Raw genomic sequence first — 26274 nt, 5'->3', positions numbered from 1 at the left:
TCTGGTCTTTTAAAATCTTTTGCCTACTTTTAATTGGGTTATTTTGTCTTTTTGTTAGTCACTTCTAAGAACTTTTTTTTGAGACGGAGTTTTGCCTTTGTCACCCAGGATGGAGTGCGAGGGTGCAATTGTGGCTCACTGCAACCTCCACCTCCCAGGTTCAAGTGATTCTTCTGCCTCAGCCTCCCAAGTAGCGTCTCTGGGATTATAGATGCCAGCCACCACGCCCGGCTAATTTTTGTATTTTTAGTAGAGATTGAGTTTCACCGTGTTGGCCAGGCTGGTCTTGAACTCCTTACCTCAAGTGATCAACCTGTCTCGGCCTCCCAAAGTGCTGGATTACAGGCGTGAGCCGTGCCTGGCCCCTAAGAATTCTTTACAGGTGGTATTCTGAATTTGATCGAATTATAAAATATGTGACTTGCAAGTATTTTCTTCTGGCCTGCATTTTATCTTTTTAAAATTTTCTCTTTGTATTAGTATGTTTTGCATTGCTATAAAGGAATACCAAGACTGGGTAATTCATTAAGGAAAGAGGTTTATTTGGCTCATGGCTCTGCAGGCTGTATGAGGAAGTTTTACTCATGGTAGATGGCATAGGAGGAACAGGCACACATGGCAAGAAAGGAAGCAAGAGAGAGAAGGAGGTACATCTTAGCAACCAGCTCTCATGTGAACTAATAGAGAATTTCTTATTACTGATGGAAGGGCACCAAATCATTCATGAGGGATCCATTTCCATGACCCAACACCTCCCACTAGGCCTCACCTTCAACATGAGGATTACATCTCAACATGAGATTTGGAAGGGTCATGTATCCATTCTACATCACTCTTCAACCTTTCCCTTTCCTAGTTTTCCTGTTTCTGTTAATCAGCGCTCTCTGTTTTTCACATTTTGCTTTCCACCTCAGCTATACCAGATTGCTGCCAATTCTTGCAGTTTTAATTACAATTATTATTCTTTTTTTTTATCTTCCCCTCCATTATTACTCACATCTAGACCATATTACTTCAACCTTAATCACTAAAATAGCCACAGACTTGATGTACTTGATTCTAGGCTCTTCTTTCTTTGGTGCTATTATATTTTTCTTTGCAATAAATACATAGCTATTTTTCTTTCAAAACTAACAAAAATTCCATGATCTATTTTAAACATTTTATAATGAAAAATTTTAGAAATAGCAAAATTGGAAAATAATACAATGAATACTCACATGCCTAATACCTAGATTCAGTAATCTGCAATATTTTGGTATTTTATATATATATATCTATATAATGTAATATCAAACATATTACATTATATATTACAAAATATTATATATATAAAATTTGGTATTACATTATATATGTATCTATATAATATAATACCAAAATATTACAGATATATATATAATGTAATACCAAACTATTACAGAATACTGTATTTTTATGTATTTTTAAAAATATATGTATTTTTTCCCTGAACCAGTTTAAAGTAAATTGCAATTTCCATGAAATTTTACTTTTAAATTCTTCAACTGGCATCTCCCACTGACCTGTTCCTGCAGAGGACATTTGCATACATAACCATAATGCCATAATCACACCAAACAATAGAAATTCTCTAATATAACTTAATACCCAGTCTATTTTCAGATTTCCCCATTTGTTGCCAAAATATTTCATAGCTGTTTTTTCCCTTCCAAATTAGTACGCAGTCTTAATTCTTTTAATCTAGAATAGCTCCCATCCCACTCTATACTTTGTCATCTTTATTGTGGTTGTTTCTTGTGACATTGACTTGTTGAAGAAACCAGGCCACTTGTCTTGTAGCATGTTTTTTTTAAGTTTTTTCTCTGTGATATTGCTCAATAACAGTTTTTTTTAATAGCTGTAAATATATAACCATTTTGGACAATTCAGAAAATAGTGCAACAAAGATAAATAATTTCATCACCTAAGGATAGTTTTACCTTGGCTTTTTTTTTTCTTTTGCAGATTTACTTTATTTTATTATATTTTATTTGAGATGAGGTCTTGCTCTGACACTCAGGCTGGAGTACGGTTGCACAATCACAGCTCACTGCAGCCTTGATCTCCTGGGCTGAAGTGATCCTCCTGCTTCAGCCCCCCTGAGTAACTACTGGGACTACAGGTGAACACCACCATGCCTGGCTTTTTTTTTTTTTTTTTTTTTTTGGGGGGGGTAGAGATGAGGTTTCACTATGCTGCCCAGGCTGGTCTAAACTCCAGGGCTCAAACGATCATCCCACCTTGGTCTTTCAAAATGTTAAGACTATAGGCATAAGCCACTGTGCCCGGCTCTTTGGCAGATTTTAAAAATAGTTTGGATTATAATGATCCTAATAAAATGTACTTAACATTTTATTAATTTCTCTTTGAACATGATTTTAAATGGCTACACACTGTTTTTTGTTTTTCATTTTTTTGAGACGGAGTTTTGCTCTCATTACCCAGGCTGGAGTGCAATGGTATGATCTCAGCTCACCGAAACCTCCGCCTCCTGGGTTTAAGCAATTCTCCTACCTCAGCCTCCCAAGTAGCTGGGACTGCAGGCATGTGCTACCGAGCCCAGCTAATTTTTGTATTTTTAGTAGAGACGGCGTTTCACCATGTTGACCAGGATGATCTCGATCTCTTGACCTCGTGGTCCCCCCGCCTTGGCCTCCCAAAGTGCTAGGATTATAGGCGTGAATCACCGCGCCCAGCCAACTCACTGTTTTATGTTATAATTGAACGGCTATTTACTTAAACTGATGTTTACTTACTTATTGAACATTTAGTTTCCTTTTGGTTTTTGACAACATAAACTGTGATGAACAAACTTAGAATACGAATTTGATTATATTTCTTATTGCTTTCTTATAAATTATTACAGATGGTATTAGTAGGTCAAAATATATGAAGATTTTAAGGGTTTACTAAATTGCTTTTCATAAAGAAAGCAATTCCATAATTTGCTCCCTTACCAGTAGTGTATGAAATATACCAGTAGTATATTCTTTAATAATATGCTGGAGATAAAACATACTGACATTGTTTTGATGATTCTGATTTCTTACCCATGTGTGTTCAAATTACCCTTGGAGTCTTTTCTAGCTTTAATTTAAGCTATCTATACTGATTCATTCTCTGCCCACCCTTCTTTCCCCATATAGCTGTCTCTGCTGAGGTTTACTTACTGTCTCAGGACTCAACATACTGCTCTGGTAATATTGCTGTCCTCCCCATTGCCTTGCTTTTGTAGACTTTGCCCTCTGTGGCCTAGCACAGTTACACTGTTTCATTCTTCCATCTTTTACTGATTCTTCCTCTCAATATTCTATAGTGTTTAAGTCTGTACCATACCATTTGACACCCAACCAAATTTAATTCAAATATAACTTATGATTAATATATCATACACTTTGAGTTCTTTAATTTGAATCTTCCTTTTTCTGATAATTTAGAATAATATCTACCACCCTTACTGTTTGGGTGGAAATATCACCAGTAACCATTTTTCATCTAAAAAACTTTTAAACACCCTTTCCCCCCGCAGTCACTTAAAACCCTAATATTTTTCTCATGTGACCTGTTAAACCAGCATCTGCTCTCTTGGTGATTTAAAAAAATTTAAAAACATGTCAGTGAGTGTAAGTCATTGTTCTCAAAGCTCTGCCCCAGCTTTAGGTTTGAGAACCTTGGCATCTATCTCACATGAGTTTTTTTCTGAGGGAAAGATAGATGGAATGTTAGAAGGGCAGTTTATGTGTTATTTATGAACTTTGTCTTATTCTTATGGCAAACAGAACTACCACTAAGTAATGTTTATTTCTCTCTAAATGTTATAAGTTTTAGAAAATACTTCTTCTTTTTTTTTTTTTGAGACGGAGTTTCGCTCTTGTTACCCAGGCTGGAGTGCAATGGCGCAATCTCGGCTCACGCAACCTCCGCCTCTTGGGTTCAGGCAATTCTCCTGCCGCAGCCTCCTGAGTAGCTGGGATTACAGGCACGCGCCACCATGCCCAGCTAATTTTTTGTAGTTTTAGTAGAGACGGGGTTTCACCATGTTGACCAGGATGGTCTCGATCTCTTGACCTCGTGATCCACCCGCCTCGGCCTCCCAAAGTGCTGGGATTACAGGCGTGAGCCACCGCGCCCAGCCAGAAAATACTTCTTTTTGAGCCTATGGTATTTTAAGTATCTCAGCTATTAGAATTTATATAAAAAATTGGTTTGAACCACGTAGTATTTACTTACTGCCATTAAAACTTTTAAATTGAACAACCATGATTATATTATTTTTAAAATAAGATATTAAAAGGCAGTTTGTGGAACCTACACTGGGCAGGAATTGAGAGACCTAACTCTATGTGACCTTAGAAAAATTTACATTTTGAGGATATTAGCTTCCATATCCATAAAATGAAGGTGTTAGGGAGAAAAAGGCACAGGCTTTAGAATCTGACAGACTTGGCTTTTAATCATCAAACTGCCATTACAGTATGATCTTGCTCAGTCACTTATCTAACCCCCGTTTCCTCATTCATATAGTGTGATTAATAGTACTTATTTCATTAAATTATTGTGGACGCTGAGATGATGCATACAAAACCCTTTAGCATAGTGCCTGGCACAGAATAAATAATATTAACTATTCTCATTCAGCGATCTTTTTGGCTGTTGTAAATGATGTCTCCACAAACTTCAGAGAGGACTGAATTATGAGCTATCATAACTTTAGTAATTTGGGTATTGTTGCTAATATTTAGAGAATGATTAGTTTTAGTATGTTGTTTTCCAGTGCAACTACTTAATAAAGCTTATCTTTCTTGAATATTATCTTCCTTGGAAGGCATTCCAATTCTTGAAAATATCCATTCTGTGTCAACCTTTCTGGACCTTGCTCTGTAATTTCTTAAATGCCATGGAATGCTGGTGAGACTATAAGTGTACTTCTTTAATTGTTTCAGTATTTTTCCTTTCCCTCACTTACCATCCTCTCTTTCACTCTTCTCCCCTCCCTTTTACCCCTATAGCTAAAACATGTGACACCAATACTGAACATTTTGTATCATATGGTAGGAGAATTTAGTGTCTGACAATTTATGAAGAAGACATTTTGAAATAGGGATGTCAGAACAAGTTTCAAAATATCCCACTCAGGCACTGTCTTCTTAACCTATGCAATGCTCTCTGAATCATGGGTCTGAAATTGGATTATTCTGTGATAGTATAAGATTTAGCTTGACAGTTTCATGTTTTTTTAGAAAGGCTGTGGAACATGGAGGTTAGGGGTTAAAATAATATGAATGAAGTTTCTGACATTACACTTTTTTCCTCTGTTGCCTGCATATTATTCTAGCAAAGCAAATGAGAAAATTAGGTTATCCAAAATTCATTTTAAAAAATTGTGGTAAAATACATGTAATATAAAAATGTCACATTTTAATAACTTTTTAACTGTACATTTCTGTGACATTAAGTACACCCATATTGTTGTGCATCTATCACCACCATTCATTTTCAAAAATTTCTCATCTTCCTCAACTGAACCTGTACCCATGAAGCACTAACTGCTCTTTCCCATGTTCCTAGCCTCTGGTAACCACTGATTTACTTTATGTCTCCGTGAATTTGACTGCTTTGGAACCTTCTATTAGTGGAGAAGGTTCTCCACTAATTTTTGTCCTTTTATGAATATCTTATTTCATTTATCATAATATCGTTAGGTTCATCCATGTTGTCACATGTCAAAATTTTCTTCCTTTCAAAGACTGAATAATAGTCTATTTTATCAATGTGTGTGTGTGTATATATATATATATATATATATATATATATATACATACACATACACACACACACCACATACTATTTATTCATTTATTCCTTCATGGACACTGGGTTGCTTCCAACTTTTGGCTACTGTAAATAATGCTGCTGTAAATATGCATTGGTGTACACATATTTCTTTGAAACCCTGCTTTCATTTTCAGGTATATACCTAGAAGTCCAGTTGCTGGATCATATGGCAATTCTGTTTTTAATTTTTTGAGGACTTACCATACCATTTTCCACAGCAACTGTACATTCCCACCAGCAATGCACAAGAGTTTCTATTTGTCTACATTTTCACGAACACTTAGCATTTTCTGTTTTTCTTTTTAATAATAGCCATCTTAAATAGCCATGTGTATGAAGTAGTATCTCACCATGGCTTGATTTGCATTGCCCTTATGACTAGCGATATTGAGCATCTTTTCATATACCTATTGGCAATATGTATATCGTCTGTGGTGAAATCTGTGTTCAAGTCCTTCACCTGTTTTTGGTGAAGTGCTGTTGACATCACAGTATCAGAGGTGCCTATTATATGCCTATAAACTAGCTAGGATGATGCTACATGGTATTGAACTTGTTGAAGAGAAAAACTGTAATTCAGGCGCAAGCATCTTTGATGGTTGTTTCTCACTGCTACAATTGTATTTTATCACTTTTATGTCATGCCTTTTACCTTTTTTTTTTTTTTTATATAAAAGGGATAATGTGTACTTTGCATCCAACTTAGTAATTTAAGGGAAAAAGGAAACTAAGCAACATAACAACAAAACATTTATAAGCTAGAAATTGGAAGAATAACTGTAAGAATGCTTTATAAAAAGTTATGAAACATAGAAACAGATGTGAACTATACCAAGAAAAATAAGAGAATGAGGGTTAAAATCAGAAAACATAGGATATATAAAAAGTAGGGATTTTTATAAATTATAATTCTATGTCACATGGATTTTAGGTATGTAAATCTCAATGTAATGATATATAGCTGAGTAGCACTTTATTTTACATACTTATGCTCAAATATGATCTATAGGGTCTTTGTATTTTAGTTACCCAGCAGTTCTTTCTTCTCAGAAAAATAAAATGGATGTTTTAATCCATTTAGTTTTCAGCATACAGTTTTCTTATTTTGTTTGTATGTGTGTATGTGATGTGAAATAAATACGTATTTGGTACGTTAGTTTGATTTCATGTAAAGACTTCAGAGAATAGACATTTATGTGGCATAGTTTTGTAGAGAATAATTTCATTAGCTTTCTTCCCTAATTAGAGCTTTAAGAAAAACACTGATTGTAAAAAATGTCAAAGTTGTTTAATAAAAATAGAAAAATGTGAGGCTAGACTATGCTTATATACAAGGGGACTTCAAAAAGTTCATGGAAAATGGAATTAAAAGATAAATATAAAAAATATAAACTTTATTTATCAACATAAGCTCCATCAGGAACAAGACACTTTTGTAAGCAATGATACCAGGAATTTAGTTCATCTCTAAATTTCTGAGGGTCCTGGGAATTTAACTATGTCAGTGAAATCTTTTTTATATTATTACTGAAGAAAAATGGGTTCCCTTTACAAATTTTTTGAGGTTAGGAAACAAAAGAAGTAAGAAGGAGCCAAATCAGGACTTTAAGGTGGACACCTAATGATTTCCCATGGAAACTCTTGCAAAATTACCCTTGTTTGATGAGATTTCATGAGCAGGATTATTGTTGTGGTGGGGAAAGGACTCTGGTGAAGGTTTCCTAGGTATTTTTCTGTTAAAACTTTTGCTAACTTTCTCAAAACACTCTCATAATAATAAGCAGATGGTATTGTATTTTGGCCCTCTAGAAACTCAATAAGCAAAGTGCCATGAGCATTTTGAACTGGGAGTTTTTTGAATTGTTACTATCACCTTCACTTGTGACCAGTCCACTTTTGCTTTGACTGGACCGCTGCCACCTCTTGGTAACCACTGCTTTGATTGTGCTTTGTCTTCAGTACTGGTAAAGGCATACTTCATCTCCTGTTCTTGGAAGAAAGGCTTCAGGATCTTGATCACACTTGTTTAAAATTTCCACCGAATGCCCTGCTCTCATCTGCTACTGATCTGGGTGCAACAGTTTTGGCACCCATTGAGTGGAAAGCTTGCCCAACTTTAATTTTTCAGTCAGAATTGTGTAAGCTGAATCAGTTGAAGTGTCTATGGTGTTGCCTGTTGTTTCTGCTGTTAATTATCAGTCCTTTTCAATTAGGGCATGAACAAGGTTACCTTTTTTTTCCTCACAAATTGATGTAGATGGTCTGCCCTTGAGGGCTTCATCTTCAACAATCTCTTGTTCCTTCCCAAAATGAGTTGTCCATTTGTAAACTGCTGATTTCTTTGTGGCATTGTCCCCATTAACTTTTTGTAAAGCTTCAATAATTTCGCCATTCTTCTATCCAATCTTCATCATAAATGTTTGTTCTTGTTTCAGTTGAGCGGAATTCACATTGGTCTGATAGGAGCTTTTTTCAAATGGTCTTATGCTTCTTTGTGCCTCAAACTAGGTGCTGTTCAGACATATTATAACAAGTTAGTACAAGTTTATTTTGGTGCAAACATTTTAAAAATCCATGCAAAGTTTTTAAATGATATGTATTTTGCATAAACTTTTTGAAGTCCTCTTGTATTTGATGACTTCTACCACTGACATTGAACAACTGTGCTGTTTAATGCTAAATTTGAATTTAATGATGGATTTGGTTTTCCTCTTTTAAATCGTGTATAAATGACTATATATTAATTATGTTATATGGATTTCAGTTATGCAATGCATTGTACCCATGGAACAGCACAACTAATGGGTAATACTTCTAATGTGAGGAATTTAATTCATCTTTAAAATGATTATAAATAGCAATATGAAGGTAATATTAAAAGATGTTAATTTCCTTCATTTTTCTAACAGGGTCAACATATTTCACTGGCACCTATTCACAAGCTTGAAGAAGCTCTGTATGAATACCAGCCACTGCATATAGAGACATATGGACCACAAGTTCCTGATCTTGAGATGCTAGGAAGACTTGGGTATGTGTCCTAAAGAACTTTACATTGAGGAGCTGATATGTGGGGCTTGTTGCTGTTCTTAACTGACATGTTAACATTCTTAGGTTTTCAGTTTATAGAACTTTACTCTTTTGTGAAAAATGAACAGTACTTAATACTAAGTTGTTTTATTTAGCACATTAATTTTTTCTATGGACTTGTTATGTCTCTTGAGATTGAGCCTGGAATATATTAGTTCATTTTTAAGTCTGTCCTTGGCAGCCATATTGAAATGACTGTTTATTTTCAGTCATGAGGGTTTTTTTTTCCCTTTTTTTAAGAAATTGGGGCTTAATTTAGTCAGTAGTAAGCCAGTAAAAATATGAGTTGGGCTTCTTGCCATTAAAAAGGGTAGATTTACTCATTGTGCTCTGTCTACAGTGAATCTGCGTTTATGAGCCATGAGCCATGAAATATATTTTGTTGAAAGGTATAATGTAAGTCTGGCCCAGTGGTCAACAGTTATATCATATATATCCATTCTGGAAATGAACCTGGGATCCTGGCTTTTGTGAGGGATGGAGAGATGGTTGTAGTCTCTCTCATGGGAGCAAGTGGGTCTTTGTATACTTGAAAAGTGCAGGCACACATGTTGCTAGATGGAGCAAATCATTTCTTGGTCTCATTTTTAAATGTAAACTATTTAAATGTAAAGGCTGATCCAGAAACTGTTGTTGCCTAACAAAATAGTGGAAAGAATATAATGTGAAAAAAAAAATGGGTATGTTGACGCCAAGCAATTAAAAAGACCCCAAGAATAAAAACAAGAAAGATGAAACAAATAATAAATCCTACATGCATCTTCAAAACCAAAACCAAAATCTTGAAGATGTTGCATAGTATTTTACATGTGAACCTCAAGACTCCAAGGTAAAGTTACTATTTAAATGATACATAATTTAACATCTTAAGGCTAAATTTTCTTTAGTTCTTTATTTTCTTAAAGTCCTACAATCTCTATGCATGAAGTGAACAGGATGTAAAACAACCTAAAACTCTCTTTGAGATAACAAATTTATTAAAAAATTGTTTTAAATGCTAAAATTGAAGTTTGAGGAGATAGACAATATTGTGTTTTATAATGTAAAAAATTATACATGATGTAGACATTTATTTCTTATCTCTTATTGAGTTATAAAGAACTAGAATTATGTATCTTTAAATTTACCTCAAAATCTTTACTTTTAATGTTAGTGAAGTTAACGTGTTTAAAATAGTACTCCTCCGTTACTGGGTTTTGCATTTTCCAACAATTTTGTCATAATTTTTCATAAACAGATTTTATTATGTTGAGGTAATGTTCTTCTGTTCCTAGAATGTTGAATTATTATTATTTTTTCTTGAGACAGTCTCTCTTTGTCACCTAGGCTGTAGTGCAGTGATGCAATCTCGGCTCACTGCAGCCTCCTTCTCCTGGTTCAAGCGATTTTCGTGCCTCAGCATCCTGAGTAGGTGAAGATGCAGGTGTGCACCACCACGCCTGGCTAATTATTGTATTTTTTGTACAGACGGGGTTTCTCCATGTTGGGCAGGCTGGTCTTGAACTCCTGGCCTCAAGTGATCTGCCCGCCTTGGCTCCCCCAAGTGCTGGCATTACAAGTATGAGCCACTGGACCCAGCCCATCTTATAATATACTACTGAATTCAGTTTGCTGGTGTTTTGTCAAGGATTCTTGCATTAGTGCTCATAAAGGATATTGACTAGTAGTGTTTTCTAGCTTTACTGAGGTATAATTAAAAAAGAAAAATTATATGTATTTAAGATAGAGAAGTTCTTTTTAATTATTAATTTTTGTGAGTACATAGTAGGTGTATATACTATGGGCTATGTGAGATATTTTGATACAGGCATGCAATGCATAATAATCACATTAAGGTAGATGGTATATTCATTACCCCAAGATCTATTCTTTGTGTTACAAATAATCCAATTATATTCTTTTAGTTGTTTTCAAATGTATAATTAAATTGTTATTGATTATAGTCACCCTGTTGTTCTATCAAATACTAGTTCTTGGCCAGGTGTGTGGCTCATGCCAATAATCACAGCTCTTTGGAAGGCTGAGGTGGGCAGATAACTTCAGGTCAGGAGTTTGAGACAAGCCCAGCCAACATGATGAAACCCTGGCTCTACTAAAAATACAAAAAAACAGCTGGGCGTGGTAGTGCCTGTAATCCCAGCTACTTGGGAGTCTGAGGCAGGAGACTCACTTGAACCTGGGAGGCTGAGGTTGCAGTGAGCCAAGATTGTCCCACTGCACTCTAGCCTGGGTGACAGGGCGAGACTGTATCTCAAAAAGAAAACAAACAAACAAACAGTTCCTATTTATTCTCTTTATTTTTTTTTCTACCCATTAACCATCCCCACGTCCTCTCCCACCCCCTCACTACCCTTCACAACCTCTGGTGACCTTCCTTCTAACTCTCTATATCTACGAGTTCAATTGTTTTAATTTTTAGCTTTCACAAATAAGTGAGAACATGCTAAATTTGTCTTTCTGTTCTTGGCTTATTTCACTTAACATAATGAGCTCCAGTTCCATCTATATTGTTGCAATTGACAGGATCTCATACTTTTTTATGGCTGAATAGTACTCCATTCTGTATATGCACCACATTTTCTTTATCCAGTCATCTGTTGATGGACATGTAGATTGCTTCCAGATCTCGGCTATTGTGAACAGTGCTGCAACAAACATAGAAGTGCAGATGTCATTTTGAAATACTAATTCCCTTTCTTTTAGATATATACTCAGCAGTGGGATTGCTGGATCATATAGTAGCTCTATTTTTGTCTTTTGACAAACCTCAAAACTCTTTTTCATACTGGTTGTACTAGTTTACATTTCCACCAGCAGTGTACGAGATTTTCCTTTCTCTATAGCCTCTCTAGTATGCGTTACTGCTTGTCTTTGGATAAAAGTCATTTAAACTGGGGTGAGATTATATCTCATTGTAGTTTTGATTTGCATTTCTCTGATGATTACTGGTGATGTTGAGCATCTTTTCATATGACTTTGCCATTTGTATATCTTCCTTTGAGAAATGTGTGTTCAAATCTTTTGCCCATTTTTAAGTTGGATTATTACATTTTTTCCTGTTGAGTTGTTTGAGTTCCTTACATATTCTGATTAATAATACCTTGTCATATGGGTAGTTTGAAAATATTTTCTCCCATTCTGTAGGTTGTCCCTTTGTTCATTGATTTCTTCACTATGCAGAAGATTTTTAACTTGATGTTCTCCCATTTATCTATTTTTGCTTTGGTTGCATGTGCTCGTGGGGATATTCCTCAAAAAAATCTTTACCCACTCCAGTGTCCTGGAGAGTTTCCCCAATGTTTAATTTTAGTAGGTTAAATAGTTTGAGGTCTTAGATTTAAGTGTTTAATCCTGATTTGATTTTTATATGTGGTGAGAGATCGGGATCTAGTTTCATTCTTATGTATATGGATATCCAGTTTTCCCAGTACCATATTTTCAAGAGATTTTATTTTCCCAAAACGTATGTTCTTGGCACCTTTGTTGAAAATGAGTTCACTGTAGATGTATGCAATTGTTTTGAGATTTGCTATTTTGTTCCATTGGTCTCTGTGTCCATTTTTATGCCAGTACCATCTACTTTAGTTACTGGAGCTCTGTAGTATTTGAAACCAGGTAATATAATTCCTAAAGTTTTGTTCTTTTTGCTCAGGATACCTTTGGCTATTCTGGGTCTTTTGTGATTCCATATAAATTTTAGGTTTTTTAAAAAAAAATTCTGTGAAGACTGTCATTGGTATTTTGATAGAGATTGCATTTTATCTGCAGATTGTTTTGGGCACTAAGGACATTTTAACATTATTGATTCTTCCATTCCATGAACATGGAATATCTTTTGTGTATGTGTGTCCTCTTCAATTTTTTGCATCAATATTTTGTAGTTTTCATCGTTGAGAGCTTTCACTTCTTTGGTTAATTCCTAGGTATTTTATTTCTAGCCATTGTAAATGGGATTATTTTCTTGATTTCTTTTTTAGATTGTTCAGTCTTGACATATAGAAATGTTCCTGATTTTTGTGTGCTGATTTTGTATTATGTGACTTTACTTAATTTATCAGTTCTAATAGTTTTTTGGTGGAGTCTTTAGGTTTTTCCAAATGTAAGATCATATCATCTGCAAACAAAAATAATTTGACTTGTTCCTTTCCACTTTGGATGTCCTTTATTTCTTTCTCCTGTCTGATTGCTCTAGCTAGGACTTCCAGTTCTCTGTTGAATAACAGTGGTGGTAGTGGGTATTGTTGCTGTGTTCCAGATCTTAGAAGAAAGGCTTTTAGTTTCCCCCCATTCAGCATACTAGGTGTAAGTCTGTTGTATATAGCTTTCATTATGTTGAGGTAAATTCATTTTATACCCAGTTTTTTGAGGGTTTTTACCATGAAAGAATGTTGAGTTTTATTAAATGCTTATTCAGCCCCAATTGAAATGATCATATGGCTTGGTCCTCCATTCTGTTAAAGGATGTATCATATTGATTGATTTGCATATGTTGAACCATTCTTGCATTTCTGGGATAAATCCCACATGGTCATGATAAATGAATGACCTTTTTAATATGTTGTTGAATTCAGCTTGCTAGTATTTTGTTGAGGCTTGCAGACACTATCTTATAACCCATCATTTTAAGCTGATGACAACTTAACACTGATTGTATAAACAAATAAATAAGCAAAATCAAAGCTAGTAAAAACTCTATATTTTAACTTTGTACCCTTTTAAACTTTTTGTTTTTTCTATTTGTATCTTACTGTACTGCCTATGTCTTGAAATTTTGTAGTTATTACATTTGATTGATTTATCTTTTAGTTTTCCTATTTAAGAGTAGTTTACCCACTACGATTACAGTGTGGTAATCCACACCAGGCTAATTTTTGTATTTTTAGTAGAGATGGGGGTTCCCCATGTTGGCCAGCCTGGTCTTGACCTCCTGACCTCAAGTGATCTGCCTGCCCTAGCCTCCCAAAGTGTTGGAATTACAGGCGTGAGCCACCATGCCCAGCCATAACTACTGTTTCCAATAACTATACATGTGATTTATTTAATGTGAGCTGTTCATTTCTGAATGATTATAGAAATTTAAAAGAATTGTTAAAAGAGTGTTGAATAGATAACTTTATTGTTGTTATTTTATTTCTTCTATGTACTCCAGCAGATAATGTAACTTCTGAACCTACTCTTAAAATTCCCAAGAAATCAATTGACAGATTAGAGTTATAAATAAGAAATTTAAAAGTTAATTTTAAACATAATTTATATCAGCCTGAGTTTATTTAAATTTTGGTTTAGATTCTTAGAAGTTTATATCACATTTTAATGAATGTTTACGAGTAAATTTCTGTATTACTCAAACACTTGAATAGTGAAAAATCATTAAAAATTACAGAGTATTTAAGGTAGATGTAAATTTGTGATATCTGGTTTAAAGCAATCTTTGATATCAGCCATGAAAATATTACATAATGAAATATTTAAGTAATTTTATATGTTATGGTTTTATTAAAAGCATTGCTAGTTTATATTTATGTAAATATATGCATTATGTAAATATGTAATTTACATTTATCTTTAAATTTTTGTGTAAAATAATCATATATAAAAGTCAGAAGTAAGAATGACTTCTCTAATAGGAAATTTCAGAATGCCTTTCTCAGTTTTATGGGAATATCTATTATTTTCATTCTATGACACATTATAACATTTTAAGATAAAATTATTTTTATTTAATTATTTTTATTTAAGGTTTGTAGTCTTACATTTTCCTCATTTATGGTTTAAATGAAGCTATTTGCTACCAAAATTCTGCAGAATGAAATTTTTTTCTTTTACTAATACATAATGTTTTACATATGTTTGGGGTACGTGTGAGTATTTTTACATGCATAAAATGTATAACGATCAAGTCAGGATATTTGGGGTATCCTTTACCTTGAGTATTTATTATTTCTATGTATTGGTAATCTTTCAAGTTCTCTCTTCTGGCTACTTTGACATATACAACATACTGTTGCCAACTACAGTCACCCTAGTCTCTTACTGAACATTAGAATTTATTTCTTCTATCTTAACTGTAAGTTTATACTCATTTACCAACCTCTCTTTATTTCTCCCTTCCACCCTCATACCCTTTGAAGCCTTTGCTATATTCTAGTTTCTATCTCCATGAGATGAAGTTTTTGTCTCTCATATATGAGTGAGAACATGCAAAATTTGTCTCTGTGCCTGGCTTATTTCACATAACCTGATGACCTCCAATTCCCTACATGTTGCTGCAAATGACATGGCTTAATTCCTTTTTATAGCCAAATACTTATATCGTGTGTGTGTGTGTGTGTGTGTGTGTGTGCGCGCGTGCATGCACGCGTGCCACGTTTTTTTTATCCATTTGTCCATAGATGGATACTTAAATTGATTCTATATTTTTGCTATTGTGAATGGTGTTGTGATGAACACGTAAGTGCAAAGTGTCCTTCTAATGCTGATTTCTTTTCCTTTGGCTAGATACCCAATAGTGGGATTGCTGGATCATACAGTTCTATTTTTAATATTTTGAGATATCTCCATACTGGTCTCCATAATGGTTATGCCAATTTACATTCCCACCAGTAGTGTATAAGAATCCTCTTTTCTCTGTATCCTTACTAGCATGTGTAATTTTTTTGTCTTTTTAATAATAGCTGTGCTAACTGGGATAAGATGATATCTCATTGTGGTTTCTATTTGAATTTCCCTGATGATTAGTGATGCTGAGCATTTTTTCATATACCCATTGGCCATTCATATGTCTTCTTTTGAAAAAGTTTCTATTCATATTCCTTGCCTACTTTTTAAATGAGATTACTTGCATTTTTATGTTGAATTATTTGAGTTCCTTGTATATTCTAGATGTTAGGTCCTTGTTAGATGAATAGTTTTCAAATACTTTTTCCCAGTCAACATCTTGTCTCTTCACTCTGTTGATTGTTTCTTTTGCTGTGCAGAAGCTTTTTAGTTTAACATAGTTGCATTTGTCTATTTTTGCTTTTAGGTTGTCTGTGCTTTTGAGGTCTTAGCTGTAAAATCGTTGTCTAAACAAATGTCCTCAAGTTTTTCCCTTTGTTTTCTTCTAGTAGTTTTATATTGTCAGGCCATATATTTAAGTCTTTAATTTGCCTTGAGTTGATTTTTGTATATGGTGAGTTCAGATCGTTATTATGGGAGTCCAGTTTCATTATTCTGCATATGGATATCCAATTTTCCCAGTGTCACTTATTAAAGAAGGAATTATTTCCACAGTGTACATACTTTGCATCTTTGTTGATTAGTAATTGGCCGTGAACATATGGCTTTATTTCTGGGCTCTCTTGTAGAATGAAGTTTTAATCTTAATTTCATGCAGAGCTTTTATTGCTTTGTGGTAGCTACAACACTTTACCACAAAGCAATATATAGATGCACATGCTTATTTCTGTCTTATGTTGACATAAGTGGCATAAGTTCTGTGCTATCAATCAATCAGGAAACTTTAAAAAATGATTTTTAACTGTGAAGGTTTCATGTCTTGAGTCACAAGATATGAGAATATCTAGCTATTATTATATCATTAGTAGTGAAAGTAATTATGGTAGTTATGATGGTACTGAATTAAGTCAGTTAATTAGAATCTGATGGTAATTAGAAGAAAATTTCCTGTTTGATCTCTATTAGCACTATTAATATTGTTTTCTTGTGTGGCCATGGACTGCATTCATAAAAACCAACTTGCTGAGCAAAAGTAATTGATTATTACAAATCTATTACTGTTATTGGCAAAGTAATTAAAAGTGATGACTCTTGAAAAAACAGAATAGGGTCCAGTTCACAAAAATAGAGGTGTACCCCATTTTACTGTGTTTTGTTTTATTGCTTTTTGCAGAGATTGCAAGTATATCAATGCTATTTTTCCAACAACATGTACTCACCTCATGTCTGTTTTTTACATTTGGTTAATTCTTGCACTATTTCAGACTTTTCATTATTATATCTATTTGGTGATTTGTGATCAGTGAACTTTTGGTGTACTATTATTATTGTTTTGGTTGCCGCAAACTGTATCCATGTAACAAAGCAAAGTTAATAAATGTGTTTATTCTGACTGTTCTTCTGACTGGCTGTTCCCTCCCCTGCTTCCCTTGGACGTCCCTATTCCCCGAGAAACAACAATATTGAAATTAGACCAATTAATAACCCTGCTAAGGGCTCTGTGTATTCAAGTGAGAGGAAGGGTCACATGTCTCTCCCTTTCAGTAAAAATATAGAAATGATTAAGCTTAGTAAGCAAGATATGTCAAAAACCAAAATAGGCCGAAAGCTAGACCTCTTGTGCCAAACAGCCAAGTTGTGAATGCAGAGGAAAAGTTCTTGAAGGAAATTAAAGTGTGAACACATGAATATTAAGAAAGCAAAATGGCCTTATTGCTGCTATGGAGAATGTTCTAGTGGTCCAGATAGATCAAACCAGCCAGAACATTCCCTTAAACCAAAGCCTAACTCTCTTCAATCCAATGAAGGGTGAGAAAGGCGAGGAAGCTGCAGAAGAAAATTCTAAAGCTAACAGAGCTTGGTTCATGAAATGCATTTCCATAACATAAAGTGTAAGGTGAAGCACCAAGTGCTGATGTGGAAGCTACCTAAGATATTGATGAAGGTGGCTACTCTGAACAAAGATTTTTCAGTGTAGATGAAACATCCTTCTATTGGAAGAAGATGCCCTCTAGGATTTTTATAGCCAGAAAGAAGTCAACCAGGTGTGGTAACTCACGCCTGTAATTTCAGGATTTTGGGAGGCGGATAGCTTGAGCCCAAGAGTTCAAGACCAGCCTGGGCAACATGGCAAAAAATAAAAAATAAAAATACAAAAATTAGCCAGGCATGGTGGTACGCTCCTGTAGTCCCAGCTACTCAGGAGGCTGAGGTGGGAGAATCACCTGAGCCTGGGGAGGTTGAGGCTGTAGTGAGCCATGATTGCATCACTGTACTCCAGCCTGGGTGACCCTGAGCTAGAGTGTAGTGATATGATGCAGTGAGACCCTGTTTCCAAAAAAAAAAAGAAAAAAAGAAAAAGGAGAAGTCAATGCTTCAAACGCAAGGCTGACTCTCTTTTTAGGAGCAAATACACCTGGTGACTTTAAATTAAAGTCAGTATCCATTAGCCATTTTGAAAATTGTAGGGCCCTTAAAAACTTTGCTAAATCTACTCTGCCTGAGCTTTAAAATGGAATGAAAAAGCCTGGATGACTGTATTTGTTTACAGCATGGTTTGCTAATTATTTGAAGCCTATTCTTGAGACTTAACTGCTTAGAAAAAAAAAGATACCTTTCTAAATACTACTGCTCACTAACATTACATCTGGTCACCTAAGACTTCTATGGATATGTGCAAGGAAATGGATACTGTTTTCATGACTGCTAACACAACATCCATTCTAAAGCCCAGGTATCAAGGAGTAATTTTGACTTTTCAGTCTTGTTATTTAAATAATATGTTTCATAGCACTGTAGCTGCCATAGATGGTGATTCCTCTGATGGATCTGGATGAAACAAATTGAAAACCTTCTGGAAACAATTCACTATTCTAGAGGCCATTAAGAACATTTGTGATTCATGGGAGGAGGTCAGAATATCAGCATTATCAGGAATTTGAAAGAAGTTAATTCCAACCCCCTTGTTTGAGACTTTATTGGAAGAAGTAACTGCAAATGAAGTGAAAATAGCAACAGAACTAGAATTAGCAGTGGAGTCTGAAGATATGACTGAATTCCCACAGTCTTATAGTAAAACTTGAACAAATGAGGGACTGACTCTTAGGGATGAGTAAAGAAAGTAGTTTTTTGAGATGGAACCTACTCTTGGTGAAGATGCTGTCAACGTTGTTGAAGTGACAATGGATTTAGAATATTATATAAACTGAGCTGATAAAGAAGTGGTAGGGTTTGAGAGAATTGCCTCTAGTTTGGAAAGAAGTTCTGCTGTGAGTAAAATGCTGTCAAACAGAATCATGTGCTACAGAGAAAACTTCTGTGAAAAGAAGAGTCAATCAATGCAGCAAACTTTATTACTGTCTTATTTTAAGAAATTGCCATGGCCTTCCCAGCCTTCAGCAACCACCATCATGATCAGTAAGCAGCTATCAACATCCAGGCAAAGAACATTCATCAGCAAAAAGATTAGGACTAGTTGATGGCCCAAGAGGATTATTATCATTTTTTATTAATATATAATTTATTTATTTGGGATTTTGACTAAACCTGCAAAATCACTTTTTATATATAATTATAGCAATGAAATCTGTCATATTTATGGTCCTATTCATACCCAAGGACTGAGAATTACGCAAGGAATGGATACAGTGGGGTAGAATATTGATGGCCATGTCTAAATTCTGCCTACTACAAGCGAGATAGGTCTTCTCTTGCTACTTGTCTTTTTCAACATTTTCTAAGCATTTTTATACATTTATTCTTCAAAGTAAACTTTGCTGGCAAAAGCTATAAAGCACTTCATAATTGTTTCAAGATTTTTGTAAATGTGAAAATTTTATAAAATACTGTGAATCAAGTAACGAAACAAATCAAAAGCCACCAACAACTTAGCTAATAAGCTCCATCCACAGTACCCCCTAGATAGTAACCAATACCAATCCTTTTGGAGTTGTATTTGGAATTTAAACTTATAATCTGATCAGAGAAGAATGGGCATTTAAAATATACTTAATTTTTATATATCTCACACATTTCTTGGAAATTAATTTCCATTATATTCTACTTTTGATGCTGTTGTGATAAAGTTGTTTTCATCATATTTCTGACTTTAGGTTTATATTTTATTGTATTTTGGCTAGAACTTGTAGAACTTTTAAGCCAAGTATAATTCTAATAACTGCAGTTTCTTTCTATGTGTTTTTCCTTTTTTTTGGTGAATGCCTCAAATGTTTCATCACTAAGGATTATATTTGCTGTTTAAGTGGTTTTTTATATCACATAAATGTATTTTCTAAATCACATTGAAGAAATCGCATCATGAATAGGTATTAATTTTTTTCTTTTTCACATTTAATTTTATTGAATGCTTTTATGCATCTATTGTTGTACTTTTTGAACCTAATGGTGTATGATATTATTAAAAAATTTTTCAATAGCAAGTACTTCCTGTATTCCTAGATAGCTACTTAATTGAAATAGCATTTAGGAAAGGCAGAATTTCAGCTGCAAACTGCAAGTTCAGGAAATTTGTTTTAAATGGATTAGTTTATGTTCTATCAGTGAAAAATAATTGAGGCAATCTATAATACTTTAAAAATCTTAGCACTTAAATTAAAATTTAATCAGCTTTATTAAAGCATAATTCACATATAATAAAATATCTATTTTAATTGTATATTCCAATGAGTTTTGACAAATGCGTGCAGTTTGTAACCACCAGCACAGTCACGTTATAGAATATTTCTATAATCTGCTCTCACCATGATTGTGCATTTTTCTAGAAGTCACTTAGAATTTTGTGTATGAAAGTGTTCTTTTATTTCAAAATTTCCATGAGAGAATGTTGTATTCTGTATACTGCTTTTTGGTTATAGTCTTTACCTTGTAATATTGGCTTATATATGGATTGTGTAAGAATGGTGAAAAGGTAGTTGTTTAAGTTTTGTTTTGTTTTTGATGCTACCCATTTAAGTTTTTTTTGTTTTTCTTTTTGTTGTGTGTTGTTTTGAGACGGAGTCTCACTCTGTTGCCCAGGCTGGAGTGCAGTGGTACGATCTCGGCTCACTGCAGCTTCTGCTTCCCAGGTTCAAGCGATTCTCCTGCCTCAGCCTCCTGAGTAACTGGGACTACAGGCGTGCAGCACCACGCCTGGCTGATTTTTGTATTTTTTAATAGAGACAGGATTTCACCGTATTGGCCAGGCTGGTCTCAAACTCCTGACTTTGTGATCTGCCCGCCTCGGCCTCCCCAATATTACAGGCATGAGCCATTGCGCCTGGCCTTAAGTTTATATGTTAGTTTTACAGAAAGCCTTGGGGCATCAGAAAATCAAAGAATGTGGAAAAATACAAAAATCACTGCAATATGCATGTATATATAATTTATGTTATACTTGGTGGTAATTATGAAAATATTACAAAATTAACTTTTTTTTTTCTGGCCATGATAGCAAAATGTCTTTAGTGTCTGATTTTTTTGTTTGTTTTTGGGGTCGTTTAAATTAGAAATGAACTCACATATCTAACATGAATCTTTGTGCTTAAAATTCTAGCCTGTCTCTAGTCTTGCAAGTTTTAAATCTTTTTTATGCAATTATGGAAAAAATATGTTTCTGCTTGAAGCAGTTGTCAAACAAGCTTCTTTCATCAACAGTCAGACACAAGGCAGCTGAATGAGGCTGTTTAGTCTAGAGTAAATGCTCATGAGATTACAAGGTCACTGAGGAAATGTAATTATACAGTTGGTTCCAGAATAGTTTTTTGTAGCAAGGACTTAAATTATAACATCAATTTAAAAATATATAAAATTGAGATATATTCTATAATTAATCTCGGAAACCACAAAGTTAAAAAAATGTAAGTTATTACAATAAAATGTGTTAATTCATATTTTTACAGGATCCTTAAAAAAGCAGATTCAATTTAGTATTGGAATTTGGTTATTTCTGCTATATCATGGTAGAATTCAGTAGATTCTGTGGATCTTATATATAATTGTCTTCATTGGGAAGACAATTATATATAAGATGAATGTCTAAATGTCCTGTTGGTTCTGTTTCTCTGGAAAACCAGGATTTTCAATATTATCATCTGGAATTTTTAAATGTTTTCATTGTAAAGTTTTAAAATGAAACTTAAAATTCTACTGTAATAAAACCAACAATAACAGTACATTATCAAACCTGTTAGATGCTGTTAGATGTTTCTAACATTAGAAATATCTGTTAGATATTTCCCTGGAAAACCCTGGTTTCAAATCCCAATCTTTTCTGGAAACACCTTCACAGAGGCACCCAGAAATAATATTTTACTAGATATCAGGAGATCCCTTAGCCCACTCAGGTTGACACATAAAATTCCAGATGATAATATTGAAAATCCTGGTTTTCCAGAGAAACAGAACCAACAGGACATTTAGACATTCATAAGAGGAGGTTTATTTTTGGAATTGGCTCACATAAGATTTTAGAGGCTGAGAAGTCCCATTATATGCTGTCTGCAACCTGGAGAACCAGGAAAGTTGGTGGTGTAACTCACTCTGAATCCAAAGACTTGAGAACTAAGGGAGCCAATGATGTGACTCTCAGTTTGAGGTTGAAGGCCTGAGAATGGAGACTTGTGGCGGGTGGAGGTAAAAGTCATGTAGTAGTATGAAGGCCCAAGAACCTCAAATTACATTGTTTGAGGACAGGAGTAAATAAATGAATGTCCCAGCTCCAGAAGAGAGAGTGAATTCACCCTTCCTTTGTTTTTTTGCTGTGTTCAGGCCCTCAGCTGGATTGAATGACATCCATCCACATTGATGAGGGTATATATTTTGTACTGAGACTATTGATTCAAATCCCAATCTTTCCTGGGAACACATTCACAGATGCACCCAGAAATAATGTTTTACCAGCTCTCAGGAGATCCCTTAGCCCGGTCAAGTTGACACATAAAATCCCAGATGATAATTATTACTTTAAAGACAAGTAAAGGATACAAGGATGGATAGTGATTGGAGTAGTGTGCCATTTTTGGTAATTGGAATCTTTTGTAATCTTCAGGTATTTTAGCAAATACCTGAATTAGCATAGAAATGAGTCATTTGATATCCTTGGGAGAGTCAAAAGGAACTGTAAATTCACAGGTGGGGATGTGAATAAGGAAGAGGAAGGAGTTCAGAATGTCTGGAGCAAGAGTAAATTTAGAGAGTGGGAGGAGAATAGGTCAGAGAGGTAGCAGGTTTTTATGTAAGAGTGCAGGCCAGACCTAGTTGATGATACAGGTCTTTATAGACCATGGTCAAGACTTGGGTTTTTACTTTGAAGGAGATGGGAAGTCATAGGAGAATTTTGAAAAGAATTTGCCATATATTACTTGCATCCAGAAAGGTCTGTCATAGGAGAGTAGATTTTGTAGATGGTGGACGGTGGTGTTAGAGGCAGGGGTTAATTCAAGAAAACTTGCAGTAGTCCTGCTAAGATGGGAGTGGCTTGTCCTAGCTTGGTAGTAGTATAGTTCGTAAGATAGTGGTCAGATTATAGGTATAATTTTGATAGCAGAGACAAAAGAATTTTTGATGGATTGGTTGAGGGTGGTATGAAAAGGAAAGGATTACTTCCAAGGATTTTATCTGAGCAAATGGTTGATCCCAGGGTTTTATCTGAACAACAAAGCTGCAGGCAATAAGGGGTTGTGTATCTGTAGAGATTTTTAAAAATAAAACTGAATAAAAGTCTGTTTTTTAAATGAACATGTACTGACAATGTTGGTTTTCAAATACTCATTTCTGAAAAAAATCTTTTGTTCGTCCAAGTTCTCAACAATTGCTGTAATTACTTTTGAATTTAATAGTATATATGTAAGCTATCAATTAACATATCTTTAGTTTTCTTTAATAACATTGTATGTATGCAAAATTTAATTCAGATACATTTCAGTTTTACTATCATCCCAGGCCCCACCTTTTCACCCCCCAACCCCCAATAGCCACAAACCTAGCTACATTCAAGTGTAAATTTGTGTGGTTTTGGAATTTTTCAGGCTCCTTTCTGACAAAATTTCTATTTTTAATTCCCCTTGGTACTACATTTTCTTGAGTTTAAACCGTAAATTTGAAGTAAACAGTGTTAGCTCAGTGATTATAAAGATGAAGAAACAGCTGGGTGTGGTATAATTCTTATCTGTAATCCCAGCACTTTGGGAGGCCCAGGCAGGTGCATCATGAGGTCAGGAGTTTGAGACTAAGCCTGGCCAACACAGTGAAATTCTGTCTCTACTAAAAATATAAAAATTAGCCTGGTGTGGTGTCACACACCTGTAGTCCCAGCTACTTGGGAGGCTGAGGCAGGAGAATCATTTGAACCTGGAAGGCAGAGGTTGCAGCGAGCAGAGGCTACACCATTGCGCTCCACCCTGGATGACAGAGCAAGACTGTCTCAAAACAAAAACAAAACAAAAAAAAAAAAACAGAACTTAGGTTCTGAGAACTTTTATTTGTGTTTAAAGTTTTCAGTTGTGGGGACATTTGAAAGTTGCTAGAATCAATTTTAAAGAAACAAATACTTCAACAGTATTGCACTTTCTAGAATTTATTGTGAAATAAAAATTTTATTCTGCCAAACTTATCCTTATCAGTAAGATATTTCCTAGTTATTTGAATATCTGTTTCTTCAGATAAGAAACTTTTGAAATTAAAATTAACAAAAAGTATTTTTTAAATAGATTGTGAGCAGAGATAAACTGAGGGATCTGACTATACCATCTATTGAATTTAAATATGTAAAAACAACCAATTTTAATGCACTCATTGACAAAGCTGCAGAAGTCAAAGCTCAAAACAGAAATTATAATATGATACTCCATTTTGTGCTTATAAATTGTGCCGTTTAAAAAATTAATATAATTAATAGATATTTTAATTTGCTACTTATCTTTCATGATAGAAACTTTATTTTACGTTTAAATTTTTTATTGGAATAATTATGTGTGCACAATGCAATAAAAGAAAAGCCTCACTGTGTGCTTTTCTGCATTATTTTTAATTTAATTTCATGATTACTACAGAAAATAATTTTGTTCTATAGAGGCACAGATATGGCAAAAAAAAAAAATGATCTGTTCTGGTTGTCTAATATGTTGTTTGCAGCTGCCTAATATAGTCCACTCTGAAGATGGGCTTCTGTATTGTAGGTAGCTTCTGTGTTGACCAAATCATGTTAATTTAGTCATAAAAATTTCTCCACCATATTTGGTTACATTATTTTAAGAAATTTATAGAGACAGGGAGATCCACAAACTTAAGTAGTGGTCAAGATAGGTCCTATATAGAAGGTTAAAAGAGGCATGATTGTTGAAACTAGAAAACTTTGGGAGGGCAGAGTGAACATGGGTAGCAAATCAAATTTTAGTTTATGAGGGATTTTTGAAGGGAATAATGTTTTTGAAAGGAAAATTACCAATAAGATGGTAAAATGTGGATTAGATGATGACCAGCCAGAGTTGGCTCATCATTCTGAAATATTTCAAAGTGAGAGAAGATGCTGATTGAGTCTATGTAGGTTTGTTTTTTATTTGACTGAGAGCAAGGTGCTATTTCAGATAATTTTTAATGCAGATGGCTGTCCTTGGATTTTGCATGTCTTAGTGTAAGTTTTTTTTTACTCTGCCCAGCTTCTAAACCTTAGCTTTTTGTTCTACTATTTACCTCTGTATTTCTAAATAAAATAATTATACTGCAGTTCCTTGGTTTCCAATTTTATAGCTGTCTCTTGACTTCCTAGTATGAGAGATGAAGATTTAGCCCTCTAAAACCTCTTCCCTACCCTTATTTCACTTGCCCTATTATCTCTTAATGCAGTTATATTACATTTTAAAAATTGAGTCAATATGCCTTATATACATGGTGAATATGAAAATCTTGTTTTCAGCTGAGCCATATATTTTATACTGATTGTGTTTCTTAGATTTCCCATAATGGTTGCCTTGTTTTTTATGTCTCTTCACATTTTTCCTTTAGCTTTAATTAGCATCTCGCTCACCTCATCAAACCCTAAAATCTACCCTATCCAGTGCTACGGAATATGAAAACAAAATAGAATCTCACCACTTGTTGCCTCCTGCTTTATTTTAACCTCCTTTATTTTAACCAATGTAGACATTTCTTCCTGCTATTTTTATTAATAGCTTAGTCTCCCCTGGCCTTGTGTTTGAAGGCATGCAGTATAGCTGCTTTGCTAATTTGTGATGGGTTTAGCATCAGATTTTGTGGAATTGGTACTTTTCAAATGTTTTAAAAATATTCTGCCAAGGAGTGGTTAACTGTCTTTAGATTTAGGTGAAATTCAGAAGCGTGGTGGCTCATGCCTTTAATCCCAGCACTTTGGGAGACTGAGGAGGGTGAATCACTTGAGGTCAAGAGCTCAAGACTAGCCTGGCAAATATGGTGAAACCCTGTCTCTACTAAAATTTGCTGGGTGTAGTGGCAGGCACCTGTAATCTCAGCTACTCAGGAGGCTGAGGCAGGAGAATTGCTTGAACCTAGGAGGCAGAAGTTGCAGTGAGCTGAGATTGTGCCATTACACTCCAGCCTGGGCAATACAGCAAGACTCCTTCTCAAAAAAAAAAAAAA

At 34.6% G+C, this 26274-nt stretch overlaps 1 protein-coding gene across 2 annotated transcripts in view; it reads left to right on the top strand.

Annotated features, from left to right (window-relative positions):
- Positions 1–26274, top strand: part of MNAT1 (MNAT1 component of CDK activating kinase) — a 224023-nt gene that overhangs the window by 144421 nt on the left and 53328 nt on the right. For both annotated transcript variants that reach the window (XR_004259113.1, XM_032245937.1), the window contains exon 7: positions 8766–8887. Coding sequence is in view for 1 of the 2 variants with exons in the window: in XM_032245937.1 (XP_032101828.1) it covers positions 8766–8887 (122 nt within the window). In the remaining variant the exon portion in view is untranslated. The remainder of the gene's footprint in view (positions 1–8765; positions 8888–26274) is intronic.

Source organism: Sapajus apella, unplaced genomic scaffold (genome assembly GCF_009761245.1).
Source record: "Sapajus apella isolate SASKATOON/1434 unplaced genomic scaffold, GSC_monkey_1.0 scaffold59, whole genome shotgun sequence".
NCBI classification, from domain to species: domain Eukaryota; kingdom Metazoa; phylum Chordata; class Mammalia; order Primates; family Cebidae; genus Sapajus; species Sapajus apella.
Note: the sequence above shows the minus strand (reverse complement) of the source record. Positions and strands in the feature narration are given on the sequence as shown.